A 27,836-nucleotide genomic window follows, 5' to 3' on the forward strand; every position below is an offset into this window, starting at 1 on the left:
GTGAGAGAGAGAGACAGAGAGAAAGGTCTTCCTTCCATTGGTTCACTCCCCAAATGTCTGCTACGGCCGGAGCTGTGCCCATCTGAAGCCAGGAGCCAGGTGCTTCCTCCTGGTCTCCATGCGGGTGCAGGGCCCCAAGCATCCTCCACTGCCTTCCGGGGCCACAGCAGAGAGCTTGACTGGAAGAGGAGCAACCTGGACTAGAACCTGGCATCACATGGGATACCGGTGCCATGAGCGGAGGATTTAACAAGTGAGCCATGGCGCTGGCCCCAAAGGATTCCAATAGACAGTTCTCAATAGAGGAAACACAAATGGCCAACAAATATATGAAAAAAGGTTCAACATCACTAGCAAATCAAAACCACAATGAGGTATAACCTCACCCCTGTCAGAATGGCTAAAATCCGAAACACAGAGAGTAATAAATGCTGGCGAAGACGTGGAAAAAGGGGAACACTTATATACTGCTGGTGGGAATGCAAATTAGTACAGCCACTGTGGAAAACAGTGTGGATGGCTGGCACCATGGCTCACTAGGCTAATCCTCCACCTGCGATGCCAGCACCCCCGGGTTCTAGTCCCGGTTGGGGCGCTGAATTCTGTCCCAGTTTCCTCTTCCAGTCCAGCTCTCTGCTGTGGTCCGGGAGTGCAGTGGAGAATGGCCCAGGTCCTTGGCCCCTGCACCCGCATGGGAGACCAGGAGGAAGCACCTGGCTCCTGGCTTCCAATCGGCGCAGCACACCGGCCACAACGCGCCAGCCGTAGTGGCCACTTGGGGGTTGAACCAACGGAAAAAGGAAGACCTTTCCCTCTGTCTCTCTCTCTCTGTGTTTAACTCTGCCTGTCAAAAAAAAAAAAAAAAAAATTAAAAAAGAAAACAGTGTGGAGATTTCTTAAAAAACTAGAAATAGGGGCCAGTACTGTGGTGCAGTGGCTTAGGCAGTCACAAGGGGCTGACATCTCCTATGAATGCTGGTACAAGTCCTGGATGCTCCACTTCCAATCCAGCTCCCTGCTAATGCACCTGGGAAAGCAGCGGAGGATGGCCCAAGTGCTTGGGCTTCTGTGCCCACATGAGGGACCTGGTTGAACCTCTGGCTCCTGGATTTGGTATGCTATGGTCCTGGCTGTTGAGGCCATTTGAGGAGTGAACTAGAGGATGGAAGTTGTCTCTTTCTCTCTGCCTCTGCTTCTCCTTCTTTTTAACTCCACCATCCAAATAAATAAATAAATCTTAAAAAAAAAAGAAAAGAAAAGAAACTAGACATGGGGCTGGCACTGTGGCATAGTGGATAAAGTCACTGTATGCAGTGCCAGAATCCTGTATGCATACTGGTTCAAGTCCTGGCTACTCCATTTCCAATCCAGCTCCCTGTTAATGCACCTGGGAAAGCAGTGGAAGATGGCCCAAAGGATTGGGCCCCTGCACCAATGTGGGAGACTCGGAAGAAGTTCCTGGTTCCTGGCTTTGAACCAGTCCAGCTCTGGCCATTGCAGATCATTTGGGGAATGAACCAACAGATGGAAGACCTCTCTGTCTCTCCCTCTCTCTCTCTGTTACTTTCTTTCAAATAAAATCAGCAAATCATAAAAACAACAAAAACTAGAAATATAATTGTCAAATGATTCAGCAATCCCACTACTGGGTGCATACCCAAAACACTTGGACATAACGTATCAAAGAGATACCTGCACCACCATGTTCATAGCAGCATTGTTCAAAATAGCCAAAATTTGGAACCAACCAAGTGTCTATCATCACAAGAATGGATAAAGAAAATGTATATATACACTATTGAACATTCAGCTATAAAAAAGAATGGAATTCTACCATCTGCAGCAAAATGGATGCAACTGGAAGACATCATGTTGAGTGAAATAAGCTTGACCCAGAAAGACAAATACCAAATGTTCTCCCTTATATGTGGGAGCTAAAATTTAAAAAACAAACAAAAAAGAAAAAGAAAGAAATGTCTATGTATCAGTATTGCTGCAAATAGTTTTGTAAAACTTCATTTTATAACTATGTCAAATCAATAGTTAAGAATGCCATATACTACTATAGTTTTAATGATCTGTGATTACTTTAAAATTTACTGCATGTAGGTGAAATGGTCATTTTTCCATTCAGTTATTGTTTATAGCCATTGTCTATATTCTCATTAACTAGGGTCTTTTTGTTTGTTAAATGTCTTAGTTAGTGAAGCATTTTTACAGTAAGGTAATTTTAAAATGTTATCTCAAAAACTTAAAGACCAGACAGAACATAAGGGAGAAGGAAAGAGGATGGGAAGGAGAGAGGAGGAGGGAGGGAGTGAAGAAGGGAATATTATATTCTTAGAATTGTATCTATAAATCATATTGAATCTGCTAAAAATTAATCAAAAGTCAAAATTTAATATTTAAAAACAAAAACCAAAAAAACTAAAAGCAAGTCATTCTTTCAAGAGTTTTTTAAAAATGCTGCTGTGTATTAACGCTGATGAAAGAATCACCGTAGCCAGACATGCTTACAAAACAAAAATCCTGGGTTCTCAAATTAAAAAACAACAGGGGCTGGCGCTGTGGCGCAGCAGGTTAAGGCCCTGGCCTGAAGCACTGGCATCCCATATGGGCGCCGGTTCTAGTCCTGGCTGCTCCAATTCTGATCCAGCTCTCTGCTATGGCCTGGGAAAACAGTGGAAGATGGCCCAAGTCCTTGGGCCCCTGTTCTCACATGGGAGACCTGGAAGAAGCTCCTGTCTCCTGGCTTCGGATTGGCGCAGCTCCGGCTGTTGCGGCCATCTGGGGAGTGAACCAACGGATGGAAGACCTCTCTGTCTCTCTCTCTCTCTGTAACTCTGTCTTTCAAATAAATAAAATAAATCTTAAAAAAATAAACTACAAACTGATCAAAGTTCTAATCATAGATTATTTGCGATACCAGAGTAATTATTGCTATTTTCAGAAAAATGCCTGAATGGAGTCTCTGTACTTCTAATTGACTAGAAAACATTTCCTGCTAAATAATAATTGATTGATCTGTATTAATCTCAATAATTATTATTTTTTAAAAAGTTGCTGATTTTTTGAAGTCTTTTTTTTCTTTAAGATTTATTTATTTATTTGGAAGGCAGAGTTACAGAAAGGCAGACAGAGAGAGATAGAGAGAGGTCTTTCATCTGCTGGTTCACTCCCCAAATGGCCACACGGCTCTAGGCAGGCCGAACTGAAGCCAGGAGCCAGGAGCTTCTTCCAGGTCTTGCATGCGGGTGCAGGGGCCCAAGGACTTGGGCCATCTTCCCAGGCATATCAGCGGGGAGATGGATTGGAAGCAGAAAAGAAGTCAGGACTCAAATTGTTACCCACATGGGATGCTAGCATCACAGGTGGCAGCCTAATTGGCTATGCCACAAGCTGTCCCCAGTAATCTTTATTCTATTTAATTATAGTTTAGAATTATAAGCTAGCCGGCGCCGCGGCTCACTCCGCATGCGGCGCCAGCACCCCAGGTTCTAGGCCCAATCGGGCGCCGGATTCTGTCCTGGTTGCTCCTCTTCCAGGCCAGCTCTCTGCTATGGCCAGGGAGGGCAGTGGAGGATGGCCCAAGTGCTTGGGCCCTGCACCCTTATGGGAGACCAGGAGGAAGCACCTGGCTCCTGGCTTCGGATTGGCATGGTGCGCTGGCTGTAGCGGCCACTTGGAGGGTGAACCAACGGTAAAGGAAGACCTTTCTCTCTGTCTCTCTCTCTCTCTCACTGTCTAACTCTGCCTGTCAAAAATTAAAAAAAATTTTTTTTTAAAAATTAGAATTATAAACTAATGTTTAAGGTCTTTAAAACAAAACAATCAACTCCACCATTGATCTGCTTTTATTAAATAGCTCAATTTCATAAATCTGTCCAAAGCTTGGTTCCTTTGACTGATACTATTCCTCTAAGTCAGAGACCACATACGTCAAACCATTCTGTAAAGCACCTAGAAAAAATATGCAATGTACAGACTTGAAGTTAAAGCTTTCATATAACAATAGTGATATAACCCTAACAAGGGAAAAAAAGGCCTCTATAAATCCATGATTATTTCAAGTAAGCATCAAATAAGACTTCATAGTAAACGAATATTCTTGAAAAGAAGGAAGGAGAGGAGGAAAAGGGAGGGACAAAAAAAAGGAAAGAAGGAAAAGAGGGAAGGAGAAAGGGAGGAAAGAAGGCAGGAAGGACAAAGTGCTCACAAATGATTCACTGCTAATTACTTACAAAGTGAACTCAGGAAACAGCCTAAGTGCAGCTGTCACATTGCTCAGGGGGTATATGAAGAAAATGATGACTGCTAAAGGAACCATGATGACTACTAAAGGAATCAGAGACCAAACTAAACACAGATAAACTCTTACTGGCAATTAATCACACTGCACTCAAAAATTAACTTCCTGATTTACTTCCTTCAGCTTATAATGTTTCTGAACACTAGATGGCAATAAACTAAAGTTTAAACCAAAGTACAAAGTACAAAGATTAAATAACTAGGTTATTTAATATAGATAGAAAAATAAGATATAGTTGCTCTACTTTAAAATATATCAACTTTTGACAGCAGTTCTTACCTGGGAAGAGGTCTGTACATCTCATAAATATCTCCCAGTAGATTAGTCCAAGTGCATACATGTCTACTTGTTTCAAAGCTGATTCACAGTCCCTCAGGTTCACAGCTCCTTCTAGCACTTCTGGTGCCATATATCTGATTGTGCCAACCTGATAAATTAGTGATATTTTTCAGAAATATAATGCAGCATATTATAAAGGGTAGACATCAGAAGATTTATGTAAATTTTAGTTATGGCAGTGATATATTACCTGACCCTAAGCATTTCAAATGAGCCTTTGTATTCTAATTTTATCTATAAAATGCCCTCTTTGAATAATTAAACTGTGGCAAATCTATTTTAGTGAATATTATTCATCAATCAAAATGAATAAGTAGACATTTCTATGTATATCAATATATAAAACTTGTAAGAGGGGCAAGTGTTTGGCACAGCAGTTAAGAATAAACTTGGAGTGCCTGCATCCTGTATCAAAGTGCCTGGGTTTAAGTCCCAGCTATGCTCCTGGCTCCAGTTTCCTGCTAATCATGGGAGGCAGCAGGTGATGGCACAAATGGTTGGATCCCTGCCACCCCTGTGTAGGAGACTTAGATTTGGTTCCCAGCTGATGCAAGGATTTGGGGAGTGAACCAGTGATCTATTTATGTCTGTCTGTTTCTCTCTCTCTTTATTCATTTGAAAGATTGAAAGGGAGAGAAAGACAGAGACAGAGACAGAGACAGAATCTTCCATTCACTAGTTCTCTCTCCAAATGGCCACAACAACCAGCTATGGGCTAGGCTGAAGTCAACAGCAAGGAACTCCACCCTGGCCTCCCACATGGGTGGCAGGAACACTCCGACAGGAGACCTGGCATCACAAGCTGTGGCTTAATCCACTGTACCACAATGCCAGCCCCCTTCTGTATTACTAATAAATGAACAGAAAACTTTTTAAAATCTGTAAGACACAGTAAGAAAATTATAATTAATAAGTAACCATTAATATTTTTAAAAAGTCACAAAAACACAAATATATGTATAGACACATTATCTCCAAAGAGAAAAAAGTTGGAAAGTGTAGATTTGATACTAATGGTGGAAGACGGACTGTCCTATCTCAAACTTGGTAATTTTACTGTTGTTTTTTTTTTTTTTAAAGATCTATTTATTTATTTAAAAGGCAGAGTTACAGAGAAAGAGACAGAGAGTGAAAAGAGAGATATCTTCTACTCACTGGCTCATCCCCCAAATGGCTGCCAAGGCCAGGGATGGGCCAGGCTGAAACCAGGAGCTGGGAACTCCACCTGGGGCTCCCATGTGGAAGGCAGATGCCCCAGCACTTGGGCCATCTTCTGCTGCTTTCCCAGGAGAATCAGCAGTGAGCTGGATCAGAAGTAGAACCGCTGAGACTTGAACCAGCGCTCACATGGGATGCCAGCATTGCAGCTGGTAGTTAAATCTGTTGCGCCACAAAGTGAGCCCTTGGAACTTTTCTCTTGCTTCAAAAATGAGGATTAGCGGGGGCCAGCACCATAGCATAATAGGTAAAGCCTCTGCTTGCGGGGCCGGCATTCCATATGGGCACCAGTTTGAGTCCCAAAAGTGCTCCATTTCCAATCCAGCTCTCTGCTACGGCCTGGGAAAGCAGTAGAAGATGGCCCAAGTCCTTGGGCCACTGCACCTGCATGGGAGACCTAGAGGAAGCTCCTGGCTCCTGGCTTTGGACTGGCCCAGCTTCAGCCATTGTGGTCATTTGGGGAGTGAACCAGCAGATGGAAGACCCCTCTCTCTTTCTGCCTCTGCCTCTCTGTAATTCTGCCTTTCAAATAAATAAATAAATCTTTTAAAAAAGCAAAACAAAACAAAACAAAACAAAAATAGGGGTTGGAATAGTGGCACAGAAAGTTAAAGTTAAACTACAGCCTATGACACCATTATCCCGGTTCAAGTCCCATCTACTCTGCTTTCAATCTTGTTTCTGGCTATCGTGCCTGGGAAGGCAACAGAAAATGGTTCAAGAATCTGGGTCCCTGTCACTCATGTGAGAAACTGGGATGGAGTTCCTGACTCCTGGCTTTGGCCTGGCCCTGCCCTGGCTATTGAGGCCATTTGAATAGTGAACTAGCAGACAGAAGATCCCTTCCTCTCTGCCTCCCTCCCTCCCTCCCTCTAGCTCTGCCATTCAAATAAATCTTTAAAAGAAAAATGAGATGGCACTGACTGGCACTGTGACACAGTTGTTTAAGGTGGCCAACATCTCATTCTGGAATGCCAGTTTGAGTCCTGCCTGCTCTGTTTTCAATACATCTCCCTGCTAATGTACCAGGGAAGGCAAGGGATGATGGTCCAAGTACTTTGGTCCCTGCTACCCATGTGGGAGACCAGGAGGGAGTTCCTGGCTCCTGGCTTCAGCTTGGCACAGACCTGGCTACGGATGCCATTTGGAGAATGAACCAGCAGATGGAAGGTTCTCTGTCTCTCTCTTGCTCTGGCTTTCAAATCTTTGAGAGAGAGAGAGAGAGAGAGAGAGCACATGAGCGAGCAGGGACTGGGATTGAGGCATGGTGGGTTAAATCCCTGCTTACGATGCCAACATCTCATACTGGAATGCTAGTTCAAGTCCTGGCTATACTGTTTCCTATTCAGCTCCCTGCTAATGTGCTGGGGAAGGCAGGAGATGATGGTCCAAGTACCCAAGTACCTGGTTGAAGCCCTGGCTCCTGGTTTTGGCTTGGTCCAGACCTGGCTATTGAGGCAAGTTGGGGAGTGAATACCACAAGAAAAACTGATGTCTCTCTCCCCACCTCCTGCCTTTCCTTCTTGGATATTCCATCTTTAAAATAATAAGTAAATCTTAAAAAAAAGTGAGATAGAAGTCAGTGATTCCCAAAATAAACTGATGAACTTTACAAAGGCTCTTATGTAGTGTCTTTGGTGTTTCCAAATTTTATAAATCTCAATATTCCGTAATTGGCAGTATATAAGGACAATTGTCCTCAGCAGTGGATTTTTTTAGTGCAATTCATTCATAATTTTAGTTATTTATTTATTTATTTGTTTTTTATTTCAGGCAGAGTTACAGAGAGGGAGAGACAGAGAGAGAGGTCTTCCATCTGCTGGTTCACTCCCCAGGCGACCGCAATGGCCAGAGCTGCACTGTCCAAAGCCAGGAGACAGGAGCTTCTTACGGGTCTCCCACATGGCTGCAGGGACCCAAGGACTTCGGCCATCTTCTATTTTCCTAGGCCATAGCAGAGAGCTGGATTGGAAGAGGAGCAGCCGGGACACAAACTGGTGCCCATAGGGAATGCCGGCCCCGCAGGCGAAGGCTTAGCCTACTAAGTCATAGCACCAGTCCACATAATTTCAAAATATGTCAGTATGATACCTCTTACATATACTTACCTCACTTATGGCTGCATTATCTTCTTCTCCTGGGCGTACAAGTCTGTTTCCAGTCAGCCTCATGGACAACCCAAAGTCACTAATAACACAGGTTCCATCATTTTTTACCAGGACATTTCTGCTGTTTAAATCTCGATGAGAAATTGCAGGTTTATAATGATCTGTTTGGGAAATTTCGAATAGTTATTGGTGCTTAAATGTAACTATTGGGAATTACATATAAAAAACAGTAAAAAATATAAATATAGAAGAAATGTTATTTTTCTGCCCATTAATTTTCTAATAACAAAAATGACATGAGAAATCAAAATTTCAACTTTCTCCTTATTACTTTCTAATATATTTTATAACATAACATCCATTACATGTATAGTTAATTAATGATTAAACATTCAGCTGAAACTAACAGCAAACAAACTGTTTTTCTAATTCTAACACAAATTTATTTTTTCTTTTTTTATTTTTATTTTTATTTATTTATTTTTTTGACAGGCAGAGTGGACAGTGAGAGAGAGAGACAGAGAGAAAGATCTTCCTTTGCCGTTGGTTCACCCTCCAATGGCCGCCGCGGCCGGAGCACCGCGCTGATCTGAAGCCAGGAGCCAGGTGCTTCTCCTGGTCTCCCATGGGGTGCAGGGCCCAAGCACTTGGGCCATCCTCCACTGCACTCCCTGGCCATAGCAGAGAGCTGGCCTGGAAGAGGGGCAACCAGGACAGAATCCAGCGCCCCGACTGGGACTAGAACCTGGTGTGCCGGCGCCGCAGGCGGAGGATTAGCCTAGTGAGCTGCGGCGCCAGCCAACTATACATGTTTTACATGCAGTGATATTTAGAAACTCAGTTTTGAAAAAGGTAACTATTTGGTGATAATATTAGCTAATGTTAGACAGAATAGAGTGATTCCTTTGATATAAAAAAAAAACAAGCGGCAGTACAATTTGAAAACAGGAGTTAATAGCTCTGTTTAAATGAAATGTGTGTATGTGATGGCAATCATGCTTTCAGCCAAATTTGACTTAAAATCTTGCTGAATCATGAAAACTTTGAAAAAGGCTAAGCCAGCTTTTTAAAGGAAGGAATAAAGGGGCACAGTCCAATTGTTAATGCACAAAACACTAAAGAAAGTGCACCAAGTTGCTGACATAGACAGTAACACAAGTCAATTTTGTAGTCAGGAAAAGCAAGATGTCAAGATAAATGAACTGATAAATTATTCAGGTGAAATTATTTATATATGAAGCATCAGCTAGAAAAGATGATCCATGTTATAACACAGTGGAACAAAGATCTAAGAAACTGTACATTAATGTTCTCTTAACTAAAGAGGTCAGAGAAAACTTAAGAAAGTACAGGGACAGAATTTTCACAGAAAAGCTAATTGAGGGGTGGCCTGTGATACAGAAGTACAGACTGAAACAAAGTGAGAAAACAAATGTATGAAAAAGAGATACTCTGAACAACTAGCAAATATTCACATGAAAATCAGAAGACTACAGTCACCATGAGGAGTAACAACTAGTTCTGAACACAGGCAAAAACTGATTCCCCACCATTCATTCTCCCCTTCCTGCTTAGTGGCCAAACCCAGCATTATTTGGAGGCTGGAAGGCACTCAACCAAAAAACCTCTATTCCCAGCCTCTTCTGAATCTAAGTGTGAACTAAGTTCTGGGAAGCAAAACACAAGCATAAGAGTGGAACTTCTGGAGGAACAAAGCAGCATTTCTTTTTACCTTCCTTTCCTTTTTCCTGCTGCCTAGAATTCAGCATGATGGGTGATAAGGTAATTTTGCAAATGAAAGCTGTATAAAGGATGGTGGAGAAGAAATACAAGAGACTCAGGTCCTCATAATACCATAGTGCTGCCAACTCAATCCTACACTGTCTCTCCCTAGATTCTTACATGAAAAAGAAAAAAATTTCTTTCTAATTGAAGTCACTGTCATCCCCCCTCCCTGCACCAACAGATTTGGCTAAGCTTATTTCTGTTTAATTAACTTACAGAAAAATACATTTGGGTTTTAGTTTAAAAATCACATGGAATAGAGATGTGATAACAAAACTAAAAAAGTAATAATGCATTGTCATTCATTTAAATAAAATAAATATAAGGAAAATATAACCTGGCTAAGAGGTTCTGAACTTAAGGTCCATAAATGGGCTTCTTAGAATCTGAGAGCCATTAGAATAAAAAAAAATTTCTAAGTTTGCCCACATATGTATCTTTGGATGGAGAGTAGTCACAGCTTAGCTTCCTCTAGATGAAGTCTTTTTCTTATTATTCTTGTTATGTTTCAGGTAGTTTTTTATTATGCTGGATCTATCAAACAATTGGCTATTAATAAATCTGTAACAGAAATTATACCTTTACTTTGAAATTATGATTAGAACTACTCTTTGTGAATTTTGAACCCAATGGAGTGTCATTCATCTTTTATTCATTGTCTTACCTCCTCGTGGTAATTCTGTGTGAAGATAAGCCAGTCCTCTAGTCACAGAATGAGCCAGACGGCAAGAGCTTACCCAGTCACTTGTATGGAGACTCAAATACTTGCATAGAGATCCCTATGTAGAGGGAAAAAATGCCCCCCAAAAGTGAAATTAACTTACTTTTACATAAAGAGATAAGTTAGCAGCCTTATAAAGGATTTGCATAATTTAGGACTCCATGAAGAACCAATGAACTACAATATGACAGAATCTTGAGTTAGTAAGGCATTTCTATATGTAGAGAGGACAGTATGGAAAGTAAAGATTTTAAATATCAATTTTTATGTCTCCAATATAAAAAATTATGAATGACTATTTCCTCTTAAACACTTCATCATCTATTAAATCAATGGGGTGGGTGCTGTGGCCACTTGGGATGCCTGTATCCCATACTGGAATGCTTGCTGGAGAATCTGCTGCTCTACTTCCAATCCAGCTTCCTGCTAATTTGTCTGGGAAGCAGCAGAAGATGGCTCAAGTACTTGAGTCTCTGTCACCGACATGGGAGACTCAGATGAAGTTCCTGTGTCCTGGCTTTAGCCTGGCCCAGCCTTAACTGTTGCAACCATCTGGAGAGTAACCAGCAAATGAAAGACTTCTCTATCTCTTGGGCCCTCATCTTCCTCTCCTTCTATCACTACCTTTGAAATAAATCTTTTTAAAAAATATAGAAATAATTATACCTTTTCACAAGTACAAATACAAACTATATTGTCATGTTTACAGGTAGAAAACAGAAGGCTTAAGTAAATACTGGTATACCTTCTGTGTATACTAGTTTGCCTTCTATGTCTCCAAGTTCTGCACCCATGGATTCAATCAACTGAACTGATGTTGAATGTGTCTGAATATGTACAGACTTTTTTCTCTGTTATTATTCCCTTAACAATACAACATAACAACTAGTTACAAAACATTTACATTCTACTAGGTACTGTAAGTAATCTAGAAATTATTTAAAGTAACTGAAGGACGTGCATAGGTTATAAACAAATACTACCCGATCTAACAGAAGACTTTGGTACACGTGGATTGTGGGATTGGTGGGGGTTGTCCTGAAACCAATCATCCCTGTGGATACCAAGGAATGATTGTATGCCTTTGTGGTACTCAAAGTGCTTATCTGCATACTATTATTGTTCTCTTATAACATAAGGAGCTTCCAACATTATGAATGTCAATCGAAGAATTACTTCCTTATGGAGAAAGTTTTGCTACCAAAGGAGAGGGGAGTGGGTACAGAGGAGTATAATTAGTATAATTAGTGGTGTAATCAATTTACATTCTGGCATGAGATTCTTAGCTCACTGCAGACACATTAATAACAAGTCTGCAAGCCAGCAATATTCTATATTATAGTAGTCAACCTGGAAGTCTGATTGATAGCTAATATAAATATTAGTTTAATTTTTATAAAGAACTTACATTGGGATAATACTCCATCACAAGCAAATACTCCATGCGTCCATCTGCAGTAACTCTCTCATCTCCAACTATAAAGCGAGCGATGTTGTCATGTTCCATCAAAGGCACTCTGTAAATGTTCTTCTCATTGATAAAATTCTGACGATTTGCAAAGGAAAATACTTTTACGGCAACTGGACGCTCATCTAAGGAACCTTTATAAACTGCTCCATATCGACCCCGGCCAATTAGCTGTAAGTTTATTTTAAAGAAAGCAAAGTATTAATTCATATCACAGGTGAGCAATAAAACTTACTAAATAATAAAGTAGAAATCCATACAGCATGCCTCAGCTCTCTATTGTTTATTGCTTACTCAACTTTTTTTTTTTTTTTTAATTTATTTGACAGGTAGATTCATAGACAGTGAGAGAGATAGATAGAGAAAGGTCTTCCTTCTGTTGGTTCACTCCCCAAATGTCTGCCATGGCCAGCGCTGCGCTGATCCGGAGCCAGGAGCCAGGTGCTTCTTCATGGTCTCCCATGCGGGTGCAGGGGCCCAAGCACTTGGGCCATCCTCTACTGCCCTCCCGGGCCACAGCTGAGAGCTAGACTGGAAGAGGAGCAACCGGGACTAGAACCCAGCGCCCATATGGAATGCCGGCACCACAGGCGGAGGATTGACCAAGTGAGCTACAGCGCCGGCCCCAAATCAACTATTAAATAAAGTCTATTTCTGGTATGACCAAGGAAGCACTCACTGGACCTACCAGCCCCCTGCACATAACAACTTTAAATTTTGCACGCACATACAGAAACCCAAAGGCAGATTCCAAAAGGCAGTAAGGCTTAGAAGAGTGGCTTGGGGTGAACTATCTATTTTTATGGCTTTTAGCTTGAGGGAACATTGAAATCAGCTCTAGTAGAGCTAAAGCTGTGGCAGAAAATCCATAATCTTTCTGGCCCTGGGTTCCAGGGGACATAATTTGGAGTAGCCATTGCTGCTGGAAGGTAAAGGGGAGGATACTGAAAAGGAGAAAAGTCAGAGAGGAAAATCCAGAGGACGCATGAGACAGACTCTAGATAAAATACATAAACTGAGATTTGAGCTTGTGTTCTAGACAAGTGTGTAATATGTGCCCAACCAAGTTAACTGTTTACTAAAACAAAGAATAAAAATCAGCACACTTTAAAAGAATCTAAGAGTCTAGGTATTCCACAACATAATACTCGTAATATTTGTGAGGCAATAATAAAAATTATTCAATATACAAAGAATCAGCAAAAATGTAACCTATTCTCTTAATTTCTGGCTTGAGAATTTTACTTTTTATTCAAACAGATTAGGGATTTGCCATCATTTATTTAAGGATGTATTTTTAGGTTAAAATTTAACTTATAGACCATCCTTTAAAAAAGCTGTAAAAACATTCATGGGCTGACACTGTATTCTAGAAGGTTAAGACTCTGCCTACAGTGTTGGCACCCCCTATGGATTCCAGTTCAAGTCCCGGCTGCTCCACTTCTAATCCAGCTCCCTGCTAATGTGCCTGGGAGAGCAGAGAAAGATGGTCTAGTTCTTGGGCCCCTGCACCCACTTGGGAGACCTGGATGGAGCTCCTGGCTCCTGGCTTCAGCCCTGACAGTTGTGGCCATCTGGGGAGTGAACCAGAAGATGGAAGATATCTTTTTCTCTCTCTCTGTATTTCTGTCTTTCAAATAAATAAATAAATCTTTTTAAAAACAAAACAACAACAAGAAACATCCATCATATAAGACTTTCAACATAACTTCTGAGATGTTACCAAATAAAAAAATTACATGCAGGGGCTAGCACTGTGGCTTAGTAGGTTAAGCTTCTGCCTGCGGTGCTAGCTTCCCATATGTGTGCCGGTTTGAGTCCTGGCTGCTACACTTCTGATCCAGCTCCTCGCTAGTGGCCTGGGAAAGCAGTAGAAAATGGACCAAGTGCTTGGGCTCCTTGCATCCACATAGGAGACCTGGAGGAAGCTCCTGGCGCCTGGTTTGGATCGGCCCAGCTCAGGCTGTTGCAAACATTTGAGGAGTGAACCAGCGGATGGAAGACCTCTCTCTCTATGTCTCTCCCTCTCTCTCTCTAACTCTGCCTCTCAAATAAATAAATCTTTAAAAAGAATTACATGGGATATGTAATAGCCATATGTACCTACAAAAATATATAGCATATGCTCAGACAAGGAATATTTATTGGGTATCTACTACAGACTCCTTGCTGGCACATTTTCCTCAGACTTTCACATATCTTTATTGCCATACTTTGTTTAGCTCTGTACTCAAAGGTCATCCCCTTTCTAAATATACTTTGTTTAACTACTTCCTTTCCATCATTTTCTTATCTTTTCTTCCACATTAATTTTCTTCATAGTACTTACTACTACTTGAAACTATATTATACATTCGCTTATCTCTGTCATATAAGCTACAGGAGGGATATCTGTGTGGTTGCCTATATTACCAGTGCCTAGAATAAGTCTTGGAACAAAACTGATATAAATATGAACAGAATAAATAAATGAGTTAATGAAATCATTGTCCCAAATATATTTTAAGAGTAGAAGCAACACCTAAATTCTAAGAGCAATCTTACCTCCAATAGTTTTAGATTATCTAGGTCAAGAGAAGGCTCTGATGCTGCTGCCTCCATCATGTTCATACTGTGAAGACCTTGTTTTCGATCTCCTACAGAAATGGGAAAAAGAAGTAACTAATGTGTGGTTTTCATAAAATAACGATATTTTTCACAATTAAATAAAGACACATACTAAATAACATGAAAGGTAGGAAATTGGAGAGTTGCTTCCACCATACCTTAGTTCAAAAGTTTAAAACCACATTGGACATTTATCCAAGTTATTAAGACACCTGCCTCCGATATTAGAGTACCTAGGTTTAATAAGTCAGAGCTCCATCTTCTGACTTCAGCTTTCTGTTAATGCAAATCCTTGGAGGCAGCAAATGACAGTTCAAATAACTGAGTTCCTGCCACCCATGTGGGAGACCTGGATAATGTTCCTGGCTTCTAGCTCCAGCCTTGGCCCAGCCCTGGTCATTGAGGGCATTTGGAAAATGAACCACGAACCAGCAGATGGGAGCCAGCTCATTTTCATCCATGTGTACTTTTCCTCTATGTCTCTGTCTCCCAAAAAAATAAGTGAATAAAAAACTTATTATAAGTTTAAAACCCTAAGAAATGTTGCAAAAACTTTTTTTAATTTGGGAGGCAAAGAGACAGAAACAGAGATAGTGAGAGAGTTAGCAAGAGAGAGAGAGAGAGAGAAACTTTCATCCATTGGTTCACTCTCCAAATGTCCACAGTGGTCCTGGGCATAAGGACCAAAATCTGGGAACCAGGAACTCCATCCTGGTCTATCAAATGGGTGGCAGGGACCCAACGACAAGAGTATACCTGCTGCCTCCCAGGGTCTGGAGTCAGAAGCTGGAGCTGAGTATTGAACCCAGATATTCCCACATGGGACACAAATGTCTTAACCACTAGCCCAAGAGCCTGTCCCTAGAAAAACATTTAAAGAAGGTTTTATTAAAGCTATTCGAATGAATAAATAGATAATAGGTTCTTTTCTTAAAAATTTTATTTATTTATTTATTTGAGAGGTAGAGTTAAAGACAGTGAGAGGGAGAGACAGAGAGAAAGGTCTTCCTTCCGTTGGTTCACTCCCCAAATGGCCGCAACGGCCGGAGCTGCACTGATCCGAAGCCAGGAGCCAGGAGCTTCCTCCTGGCCTCCCAAGCGGGTGCAGGGGCCCAAGCACTTGGGCCATCCTCCACTGCCTTCCCGGGCCACAGCAGAGAACTGGATTGAAACAGCAGCAGCTGGGACTAGAACCGGTGCCCATATGGGATGCCAGTGCTGCAGGCATCAGATTAACCTACTGCGCCATGGCGCCAGCCCCAGGTTATAGGGTCTTAAATGGGCCATCAAATCTAGTTTATTAGGACCAATTGGACACATGATGATTCTGAAGACTACTGTTGTTTTTCTCAGATATGAAAATGGTATTATGTATTTTGTAAGCCATTATATTACAGAAATATAGTAAATTATTTATAGGTAGGTGGTATCTGTGATTTGCTTCAAATTAATTTAATGGCATAGAAGGAGATAGTTACTGAGGCTATAAATGAAAAAAATATTGCCCATATGTGATAACTGTTGCAAGTTCATAATTTTGAAATTTTTTTCATTAAAAAAACTGGAAAAAAGTTTGTTAGAGATAATAGCGTATCAACTAATTCACTCCCCAGATGCCTTGGGGTGAGGGAGGTAAAGCCAGGAACAATCAAAGTCTACCATATAGGTGGACGGAACCCAATTGCTTAAGCCATCAACGCTGCCTCCCAGGGTCTGCATTATCAGGAAGTCAGGTGCCTGAGTTGGGTATTAAACCCAAAAGTATGGGGTTGGTGCTTACGGTCTGAGAGAGCAGCGGAAGATGGCCCAAGTGCTTAGGCCCCTGTACCCATGTGGGAGAACCAGAAGAAACTCCTGGCTTATGGCTGTTGTGGTCACTTGAGACGTGAATAAACATATGGAAGACCTCTCTCCCTGTCTGACCTCTCTGCCTGCCTCTACCTCTCTTTGTTTCTCTGCCTCCCAAATAAATAAATAAAATCTTAAAAATAAATAAATAAGTAAATAGAATCTTTTAAAATATATAAATATATATCCAAAAGTAGGGGCTGGCACCGTGGCATGGCAGGTAAAGCTGCCATCTACAGTGTTGGCAACCCATATGGTTGCTGGTTCATGTCCTTGGCTGCTCCACTTCCCATCCAACTCCCTGTTAATGAGTCAGCAAAGGCAGCAGAGGATGGCCCAAGTGCGTGGGCTCCTGCACCCACACTCCTGGCTCCTGGCTTCAGATCAGCTCAGCTCCAGCCACTGTGGCTGTTTGAAGAGCAAACCAGTGGACAGAAGATCCCCACTTTCTCTGTTTCTCCCTCTGTCTCTGTAACCCTGCCTTTTGGAAAAAATATAATAGGTCTTAAAAAAAAAAAAGTACTTTGATATGGGACAAAGGCATTTAACCACTAGGCTAAACACTCACACTAGCATAGTGATCTTTAAAAGAAGAAAATAAATTGATTAAACAGTACATTTAATAAATGATAAGACACAAATTGTATTTTTTTTTACCTGTTAACATTCTGTATCCAAAGCATAAGGCAACTATCAAAACAGCTAATACAGAGACTGATGCCAAAGCAATGATTATCGTCTCATCTCGATTAAATGAATGAGGTGGACCTAAAAGAAAACACATTTAAAAACCCTGTCATTTTTTTTAGTATTTTGTCAAGTAACAACAGACTGCCCTTAGAAAGGCTATATCAACATACAATAAATCAGCAATGTTTTTGCTAAAAGGAAATGAAAAAATTATACATACTTTCATTTGATATTAGTCAAAAGGCTGAGAAGCAATTAAGTTATACATATTCTAAACATAAAGGTTATGTTTGTGTTTAACATATGGTTAACATATGGTTATGTTTAACATATGGTTATGAGTACTTCTTCCACTTATTATATGTACATGATCTTGGGAAAATTTCTTCACCTGTCTGAGCTTAAATTCATACACTTGGAGAATGAAAACACACATCTAAATCACATGGCCATCATGAACGTGATAACACACTTTATGTGTTAGTTTTATCCTGGTAGGTAATATACATAGAGCAAATACCCCTTAGGATGGAAGTCCATAAACCAGAGCATATCCAGAAAAGATCAAGTAAAGCAGTGAAGGTAAGAGAACTCTGAATTGTTCTACAAAGGACTCAAAATATCTTATGTAGAAGAAAGAATAAGCTGGGGAGAATGTGATAGCTGTCTTCATACAGGAAAGTGGGCTTGTTTTGAATAGATTTAGAGCATTACAAGATTTAATGTGTTTATGTTCACAACAGTCTTCAGTTCAGAATATAGAACAAATGGCTTACAAACAGAGCTGTATAAAATGGAATGAGTTGTACTCTGAAATATATATGTTCATTACGTTACTAGTTACTCAGTCAGCATTCGGTAATACTGACCAGAGGCCAGACTTGATAACTGCTAATATCCTTATTTAATCACTTTTCATATTCAATCAAAAATCAATCAGACTGTATTTTAAAACTTTCTTACTTTGGACATTATAATTTTGTGTTGCATTCACACTAGAAGCTTCTACGATAAAGTAAGAAACCTGTATATCACAATTTCTCTGATAGGAATTCCTGTTCTTTATCAATTTATCTGTCTGGGTCAGGTAAAGAGTAGTTGCATATTAAAATGTCTGTTATTTCTATAGAAGGTTCTGCTGAAGTGCTAAAATGCTATTAATTTGCAGAACATTTATTAGATATCAACAGATGTTATCATACTGATAACTGTTATCTTTAAATATACAGAGTAAATTATAGGCAAAAAGCTTACATATAAAAACTAATGTTACTGTGTCTGGCATGGTGGCGCAGCGGGTTGTCACAGCTTACAATGCTGACATCCCTTATCAGAGTGCTAATTCAAGTCATGGCTGCTTTGCTTCCAATTCAGCTCCCTGCTAATATGCCTGGAAAAGCAGCAGATGATGGCCCAAATACTTGGGCCCATGCCAGCCACATGGGAGACCAAGATGAAGTTCCTGGCTCTCAGCTTCAGGCCAGCCCAACCCTGGCCATTGCAACTATTTGGGGAATGAATAAACAGATAGAAGATTCTATCTCTGTCTCTCTGTCACTCTGCCTTTCAAGAAATTAAACAAACAAAAATACATCTTAAAAAACAAATGTTAACATAATGAGATACCACTCTACATGTATTAGTATGGTTACAGCTAAAAAAAAAAAAAAGGAAGAACAAAATAAAAGAGTTGGCAAAGATATGGAGAAATTAGAGCCCCTGTACATTCATTGATGGTGGAAATATAAATTGTACAGCTACAGCAAAAAAAAAAAAAAAAAAACTTGGTGGTTTCTCAAAAAGCTAAACACAGATTTACATAAGACCTAGTAATTCCACTCCTAGGCAATACCCATTCCCTCCTACCACCCAAAAAAAAGTACAAATAGTTTTGCCCTTTTTTTTTTTTTTTACAGGCAGAGTGGACAGTGAGAGAGAGAGACAGACAGAGAGAAAGGTCCTCCTTTTGCCGTTGGTTCACCCTCCAATGGCCGCCGCGGACGGCGCACTGCGCTGATCCGAAGCCAGGAGCCAGGTGCTTCTCCTGGTCTCCCATGGGGTGCAGGGCCCAGGCACTTGGGCCATCCTCCACTGCACTCCTGGGCCATAGCAGAGAGCTGGCCTGGAAGAGGGGCAACTGGGACAGAATCCGGCACCCTGACCGACCGGGACTAGAACCCGGTGTGCCGGCGCCGCAGGTGGAGGATTAGCCAAGTGAGCCGCAGAGCCAGCCAAAATAGTTTTTCAAACAAAAACTTCCTCATCAGCTCTTTCCAGCCAGCAACAACTGATGAACATCTCTAAGGACAACTGGCACAAGTGCTGCAACAGTGGGGGCAAAAAAAAGCCCTAGCAAAGTGGAAGTATGAGCTGGGACATCTGGCTACCAACACTAAGACTGGCCCCTGCTGCACACATACAGCCTGTCTTCGAGGAGGCAACAAGAGGTATCGTGTCCTGAGGCTGGACATGGGGAACCTCTCTTGTGGGGTTCCAAACATATGCTTGCAAAAGAAGGATCATCAGCATTGTCTACGATATCCCCAGTAACAAGCTGGTCTGCACCAAGATCTTGATAAAGAACTGTATCACGCTATTGACAGCACATAGCTGTACAAATCCCACTAGGCACTGCCCCTGGGCTACGTGGAGGAGCTAAGCTGACTCCTGAGGAGGAAGAGATTTTAAACAAGAAACAATCAAAGAAATTCAAAATAGATATGGTGAAAGGAAACAGAATGCCAAAATCAGCAGTATTTTGGAGGAGCAGTTCCAGCAGGGCAAGCTTTTGCTTGCATTGCATCAAGTCCTGACCACAGTGGCCGAGCAGATGGCTATGTGCTAAAGGGCAAGGAGCCGAAGTATATCTAAGGAAAATCAAGGGCTGGAAAGGCAAATAAATCTTCTCTCATGTAATAAAGGTTTTTACTGTTCTATATCTCTGTCTACTATACAGAATAGCCAAAAGGGAACAACAGAAATGTTCATAAACTGATGAAGGGATAAACAAAAGTCAGGTATACAAAGGATGTAAGAAAGACTTCAGATTCAATAATTCCATTTATGTGAACTATTCTGAATAGGCAAATCCATGGAGACAGAAAGCAGATTAGTAGCCACCAGGGACTGGGGAAGAGGATTAAAGGGAGAGGCTATTTACTAGGTACGAAGTTTCCCTTGTGGGGTGATGAAAATGTTTTGGAATCAGATATAGATTGCACATATTGTGAATATAATAATGGTACATTTTTAACCTAGTTAATTCCATGTCATTTTACCTCTATTTAAAAAAAAAAACAAAATTCATTTTATAATTTGCCAAACCCTAAAGAAAATTCATTTTCAACACACATACACACAAATCTAAATAATAATTTATAGATTATTTAAGATATATACAAACATTTTATGTGCTTGCTAATCTTCTTCCCCTACCATTACTGTCAAATTCAGTAATCCTCACTTACAAGCAGGGAATAGATTCCAAGATCCTCAGTAGATGCCTGACACCATGGATAGTACCAAAACCTATAAAGTCAGTTCTTCATATCCTCCATATCCACAGGTTCTGCATTTGTGGGTTCCACAAATTGAAAATATTCAGCTTTTATATTCCATAAAGTTTCAAAAAGCAAAATTTGAATTTGCCACACACTGAGCACCATTCTGAATCCACATGTATTATGAAGTGATGTGCAGGCACACACTGCTGCAGCCATCAGTCATTTCACACATCCTCAGGCCCTTTTCAGCACTTGTTTGAGCCTGGCTGACCTCTAGTCTCATTTGTACACTATATAGTTAAGCCTGTGGTAGTTGCAGCTGTACTGAACATAGTACAGATTCTTTCTTATCATTATTCCCTAATCAATATGGCATAACAATGACTTACATAGTATTTATATGTATTAGGTATTACATGTATACTCTGGAGATGATTTAAAGTATATGGAAGGAAGTGTACAGGTTACAAGCAAACATTACATTACTTATATAGGGAACTTGAGCATCAGAGTGGGAGTCCTGGAATGAATCTCCTGCAGATAACAATGGGTGACTATATAAACATCTTCAAAAATTATAGAAAATGCATATTATGAAAATTATCTCTGATTTCCAATTATTCCATCTCACTCCTTGTCTGTTATTTCTTTTTGATAGTTTTTTTAAAAAGTTTATTTATTTACTTATTTATTTTTATTTCAAAGGCAGAGAGAGAGACAGAGAAAGACAGAGAGGTATCTTTCATCCACTGGTTGACTCTTCAAATACCTGCTACAGCTGGAGCTGGGTCAGGTGGAAGCCAGAAGGCCAGAATTCCATCTGGGTCTCCCACATGGGTGGTAGGGACTCAACCACTTGAGACATCACCTGCTGTCTCCTAGGACTGCATTAGCAGGAAGGTGGACTGGAAGTGGAATAGCCAGGACTTGAACAAGGGACTGAAATATGGGGAGTGGCAGTCCCAAGCAGTAGCTTAACCCACTGCTCCACAACACCTAACCCTTTATGTTTTTTATAATCTAGTATGAACACTAAAAATAGACCTAACTTATAAGTAAATATAAAGGGGTGGGTGTTGTGGTGTAGTGGGCCAAGCTGCTGCTTAGGACACCTCCATCTCATATTGGAAAGTCAGTTCAAGCACCTCTGATTTTAATCCAGCTTCCTGCTAAGCGGAGGATGGCCCAAGCACCTGGGTCCCTGACACCCACATGGGAGACCTGGATGGAGTTCCAGGCTCTTAGGTTTTGCCTGGCCCAGCGCTTGCTGTTGTAGCCATTTGGGGAGTGAACCAGCAAATGAATTCTCTCTCCCTATCACTCTACCTTTCAAGAAAACACATAAATAAAACTTTAAAAAATGATTGTAAATTGTGAGAAAACAGACTCAAAAGCCTAAGTGTCTTTCCTAAAAATGTAGGAGTTTTTATACAAGATTCTGTAGCATCGATGTTGGCTGCTTACAGGATTTTTAGTCTGCTTTCATGTTCTTCCCTATGTATCCAACACAACCCTGTATACGTAAGCCGTTACTGTATTACTTCACTGTTCCAAATCGCCAACTACATTAGAAACCTCAGTGTCACCCTCAATTGTGTTTCCATTTGAAATAGAAATTTTGAGGCAGATTTGTGAATCAAAAGAATTTTGTGTTTCTGGAAAACAAGGAATGGAGAATGACACACACAAAAGGAGGCTTTGTTTATTTATTTATTTTACCTCATACCTATAGTGCTATGGACTGAATGTGTCACCCACAAACTCATACAAGCCTAAATCCCCAGTTGGATAGAAGGTCTTTTGTAGGTAATCAGGTCAGACAAGAGGAGCCCACATGAATAAGGTTAAAGTCCTCATAAAAAGAGGAAGAGACAAGGGATAGCTCTGTGTGGTCTCACCATGTGAGGATACAAAAAGACAGCCACCCATAAACCAGGAACTGACCCCTCACTGGACACCAGATCTGCTGTCACCATGACCTTGGATGTCAGAGCCTCTAGGACTAAGCTACTCAGTCTGTAGTACTTTGTTAAAGACACCTAGACTGACAAAGACACCAAGTTAAGAAAATTTGTCCTGAGGAAGTATATTACATATTAACAGAGATATGATGGGCAATGATTTAACTTCAAAATTAAGCTAAAGGGGCCAACGCCATGGCATAGTAGGCTAGGCTGCCCACCTATGGTGCTGGCATCCCATATGGGCACAAGTTCATATTCTGGCTGCTCCACTTCTTCTTCTTCTTTTTTAAAGATTTATTTATTTATTATTTGAAAGGCAGAGTTACAGCGAGGCAGAGGCGGAGGTAAGGTGAGGGGTCCTTCTATCTGCAGGTTCACTCCCCAGATGGCCACAATGGCTGGAGCTGGGCCAATCCAAAGCCAGGAGTCCAGAGCTTCTTCTGGGTCTCCCAAGCAGGTGCAGGGGTCCAAGGACTTGGGCCATCCTCCACTGCCTTCCCAGGCCATAGCAGAGAGCTGGATTGGAGGTGGAGGAGCTGGGACTCGAACCAGTGCCCATGCGGGATGCCAGCACTGCAGGTGGCAGCAGCTTTACCTGCTATGCCACAGTAAAGAGTTCCCTATGCCATGGTTCAAAGCACAATGCCTGCAAACTATTTGGTGGTTTAGCACCCAATAAACAATTGGCTGCAGTAACCACTCATAACAGAGGGCTCTCTACAGGAAAGCTAAAGAAAACTTCATCACTATAGGTCTGGTAGTGTTGTACTTTGTGAAACCAGACTTGATTATCAGTTCACCCAATGGCAAACTTCCCTTTCAGCATCTGGTGGGAGAAATTGTCCAGAACTTCAAAACAGATCAGCATGTCCAGAGTTCCAACACTGGTGTTTGCAGGAGGCAAGGGAGGCCTACCTGGCTGGCCTCTTTGCAGACAGCAAGCTGTGTACTATCTATGCCAAACATAAACAATAATGCCAAAAGAAATCCAGCTAGCATACTATACATTCCTAGAGAACATGCTTAGGAATCCACTATGTTGGAAAACATTTCATTCTTTTTTTCTTTCTTTTCTTTTTCTCTTTTCATTCTTTTTGAAAAAATTTCTGTCCTATTATAAGTAATTCTGAGCATTAACTCCCTACCCCAATTGGATCAAAAGGCATGTAAGTATGATTAGGGATGGAAAAACAGCAGACAGAAGTTAGGTATCAGCAGTTTTTCCATTGTCATATGAATTTTCAGTATAAATTCAGGAAAGTACATCATTAACACAAATCAAAATATTCCAGTGAATAAGTCCCAGCAGTTCAACTATTTAACAACTATAAATAAATCTGTTACATTTTCCTAAACAATGCCAGCATTCAGTAAATTCTATTTACTTACTATGCTTTTCTGAATGTCCTACAGGTATCTTCTGTCCTGTTCCTGTATGATTGCTATTAAAATACATTAAACTAGTAAAAAAAAGGGGGGGGGTTATACTGGATGCCTTTTAAGGTTCTTCTAATTTCAAATTTTTGGATGAATCTTCTATTTTTTTTCTAAGATTTATTTTATTTATTTGAAAGATAGAGTTCCAGAGAGAGGTAGAGACAGAGAGAGAAGTCTTTCTTCCTCTGGTTCACTCCCCAGATGGCTTGCAACAGCCGCAGCTGAGCCAATCCGAAGTCAGGAGCCAGGAGCTTCTTCTAGGTCTCCCACGTGGGTGCAGGGGCCCAAGCACTTGGGCCATCTTCTACTGCTTTCCCAGGCCATAGCCGAGAGCTGGATTAGAAGAGGAGCAGCCAGGACTAGAACCAGCGCCCATATGGGATGTTGGCGCTTAAGGCCAGGGCTTTAACCCACTGCACCACAGCGCTGGCCCCTCTTCTATATTTTTTGAAGGCCCAGAATTCTTTGCTTTCATTCTCAAATTTACCCAAAAAATGCAATACAACTTTTATATTAACTAAGTTCAATCTAAATATGAATTATTAAGTCATATAAAGGGGTTGATGAAAATATTAAGATATTTTAATACATTAAAATCATACTTAGGATTAAACATTATTAATTAAAAACTTTCCAGGATACGCCACATGTTCTAAAAATATGAGACCCCTTAAAAACTGCCAGGAAAAATATTTCAATATGTGTATTCACATATGTAGCTAATACAAGAGACCTTGAACCAAAAAAAATTCCTAATTTTTATTGTTTCTTTTAAAAACTCTTTTTTAATGTCATATATATTATATTTGGGTATACTTGAAATATCTAACTCCCCTAGCTCTAATAAACTCTTTTCCTTCCCTATTAGTTTTTTTTCTCAGTTAAATTCTCAGCCAAATGTAAACACACTATTATGGAGGCCTGTGTGCAATGGCTGGGCTTGTACAAGCAAGCACATCCTGAATGCAGAAGAGACAGGGAAAAGCTGTCTGCCTCATAGGAGCCTGGGATGTTTCTGTTTACAAATCCTGGAGCCAGGCGGGGGCTACTACTGGAGGCGTGCTGTCTGCTTCCTTGCTACACTCAGCCTTTGTCTGGGTCTGTGTCAAAGAAAGAACAACATTGTTACATGTGCAGCAAGCAGCAAAGGGAAGCTTAAATATAAAAGCTAGTTATGTCAACTCCTTAATCTTTTACCACTCTGTTAGAAAGGCAAATTAGGGATTAGTTTTGTGTGTTTGTGTGTGTGCGTTTAAAAGCAATGTACTTTTTATAAAAGCAGAGAAAAACATTTAAAGTCAAAACAACTAATGCTATCAGAGTTAAGTAAATTCCTTAGCAAAATAATCCAGATTGCTAAAAACTGTTTTTTGTAACTAAAAAATATTATTCAACCTAATGCTTTAAATAAATATTTTCATAAGGAATAAACAATGTTGATTTATTTTAATTAATATATTTAGAACGGCAGCTATACAGTATCATAATCAGATTATGTTTAACATCCTAAAAACAAATTAAGAGGGGTCAGATTTCTTATTTTTGTTTTTTAAGTAAGAATTTTTTTCATAGAATCAACAATGTATTTTATTATTCACCTTAGATTTACACATTTCATATATGCTTTTAAAGCTTCGATTAACAATTCAGTACAAAATAAAAAATTTATATATGCAGCAGTGGTTCTCAGGCACTGAATTGGGGAGATTGGAGCAAGTCTTTCCCTAGCACACAGTGAACATGAGTGGAATGCTTCCTCGACCTAGCTGCCTTTCTGACTGGATCTCAGTACAGTCAACAGCTTTAATAGGTATGATATTGCTAACTGGAAACAATGCTATTGAAAGTATAACTTGCAGTTTCTTCATGCCTTTAAGACCTCAGTGATTACTTTTCTCCACTAGAGCTCCAAGATCATCCGATGAAAACATTGTCCATAACCACCTGGAGCAGCTGCCTAAGAACCACTGCCCAGGGCTATTCAATGTCCTCCGGCCTCACCGGATGAGGTAATGGGATGATGGATTTCTTCTCTGTGTCCCTGGAAAGTGCTTTCCTCTTATCGTAGGCGTCCTGGTCAGGTTCCCCATTGCTGGCTGAATAGTACTGTATGATGGTCCTGTAGACACTGTAGCCCAGCTGCTTATACATGTTAACTGCAACTTGGTTAGATACTCTCACAAAGAAGTGAACAAAAAATCCACCCTTTCTTTCTGAAATCTCCTCTAGTAGCTCCATAAGTTTAGCAGCCAGACCAAGGTGGCGAAATTCTGGGGCCACAGACAGAGCTGTGACGTGCCCGTGCCATTCTTCCCTAGCTACTGAGCCTTCTCAAGCAAGAATTTAATATTGAATATTAAAGACTAGTTTGTACTTAACTTGTCTCATTAATCGTTTGGGATAGGTTTTAATAATAAAACCAGCCCATACTTTGCTAATTGAGTCAAGGCATTTTATGGCTGAATCGTAAGAGGAAGAGTGGAAAACTGCAGAAAAGAATGAAAGTCTGAAGTTCAACAAATTTTTAAAAAGGGTTAGAAAAAACATTCAATGCCTATCTTTCTTTCTGAATATTTGGGTTCATAAGTATTTATAATTTTAATTTCTTTGGAATGTATTTATTAAAACAGCTGATGTATGATTAGAAGAGATTGAATCTCAGCATTTTGTTTATTAAAGAATGAATTAAAAAAGTTACTTGTATTTGATTAGAATAAAATATTAAAAAGTGTAAAAACACATCTAAGAAAATACATTACTCAATTTGAACTAGAGTTAACACTAGGGAAATGGAAATCAAATTGCTGTAATATTCATTATTGAGGGCAGGCGCCGCGGCTCAATAGGCTAATCCTCCACCTAGCGGCACTGGCACACCGCGTTCTAGTCCCGGTCGGGGCGCCAGATTCTTTCCTGGTTGCCCCTCTTCCAGGCCAGCTCTCTGCTGTGGCCCGGGAAGGCAGTGGAGGATGGCCCACGGGCTTGGGCCCTGCACCCCATGGGAGACCAGGATAAGTACCTGGCTCCTGCCATCGGATCAGCGCGGTGCGCCAGCCACAGCGGCCATTGGAGGGTGAACCAACGGCAAAAGTAAGGCCTTTCTCTCTGTCTCTCTCTCTCTCTCACTATCCACTCTGCCTGTCAAAAAAAAAAAAAATCATTATTGAAAACAAAATAAAAATAAAATTCACAGTTTAGAAAATTCATAAAACTCACAATATAGAATGAAAACAAAGAACACATTACTCAAAGACCCCAAATCAATTTTCCAAAGTGGTCTACAAATGATACTTCCAAATCAAGAATTCATAATGAAGACTTGTTCTCAGAATATAAACATGAAATAATTTAACTATAAAAGTTGCACTGTGGCATAGCGGGTAAAGCCACTGCATGCATCCCATAAGGGAGCTGGTTTGAGTCCCAGTCCAGCTCCCTGCTAAGGCCTGGGAAAGCAGTGGAAGATGGCCCAAGTCTTTGGGCCCTGAACCCGTGTGGGAGACCTGGAAAAAGCCCCTGGCTCCTTGCTTCGGATCAGCCCTGCTATGGCCATTGCAGCCATTTGCCATTTGCGGATTGAACCAACAGATGGAAAACTCTCTCTCTCTCTCTCACTTTCCGTAGCTCTGCCTTTCAAATAAATAAATAAATCTTAAAAAAATGAAATTCATACCTTTTAATCATTTACTGTCTGGACAACAAAATATGAATCATATTGTGTAGATAACTCCCATCTACCCATCATGTTCTGTTAACTATAACAGTAACTTCTGCTCCCTCTTTAATCAGAACGTTTTGAGAAAAATTATCAGTTTTTTTAAAAAATTAAATTCCTGTTA

The 27,836-nt window shown here is 40.6% G+C and overlaps 1 protein-coding gene and 2 pseudogenes across 3 annotated transcripts in view; 1 reads left to right on the forward strand and 2 right to left on the reverse strand.

The window, feature by feature from the left end:
* BMPR2 (bone morphogenetic protein receptor type 2) overlaps positions 1 to 27,836 on the reverse strand; it is a 166,587-nt gene that overhangs the window by 33,997 nt on the left and 104,754 nt on the right. For both annotated transcript variants that reach the window (XM_008258990.5, XM_008258989.5), the window contains exons 4-9: positions 17,061 to 17,171; positions 14,493 to 14,584; positions 11,889 to 12,119; positions 10,424 to 10,538; positions 7,975 to 8,135; positions 4,589 to 4,736 (exon numbers count right to left, since the gene is read on the reverse strand). In XM_008258990.5, the coding sequence (XP_008257212.3) occupies positions 4,589 to 4,736; positions 7,975 to 8,135; positions 10,424 to 10,538; positions 11,889 to 12,119; positions 14,493 to 14,584; positions 17,061 to 17,171 (858 nt within the window). The remainder of the gene's footprint in view (positions 1 to 4,588; positions 4,737 to 7,974; positions 8,136 to 10,423; positions 10,539 to 11,888; positions 12,120 to 14,492; positions 14,585 to 17,060; positions 17,172 to 27,836) is intronic.
* Positions 19,384 to 20,095, forward strand: LOC100351744 (small ribosomal subunit protein eS8 pseudogene; annotated as a pseudogene).
* On the reverse strand, positions 25,558 to 26,345 carry LOC149127312 (N-alpha-acetyltransferase 20 pseudogene; annotated as a pseudogene). The gene has a single exon (XR_016231945.1). The product of XR_016231945.1 is annotated as an N-alpha-acetyltransferase 20 pseudogene (transcript).

This window comes from Oryctolagus cuniculus, chromosome 3 (assembly GCF_051225735.1).
Source record: "Oryctolagus cuniculus isolate XC-2025 breed Fujian yellow rabbit chromosome 3, ASM5122573v1, whole genome shotgun sequence".
Taxonomy (NCBI): Eukaryota; Metazoa; Chordata; class Mammalia; order Lagomorpha; family Leporidae; genus Oryctolagus; species Oryctolagus cuniculus.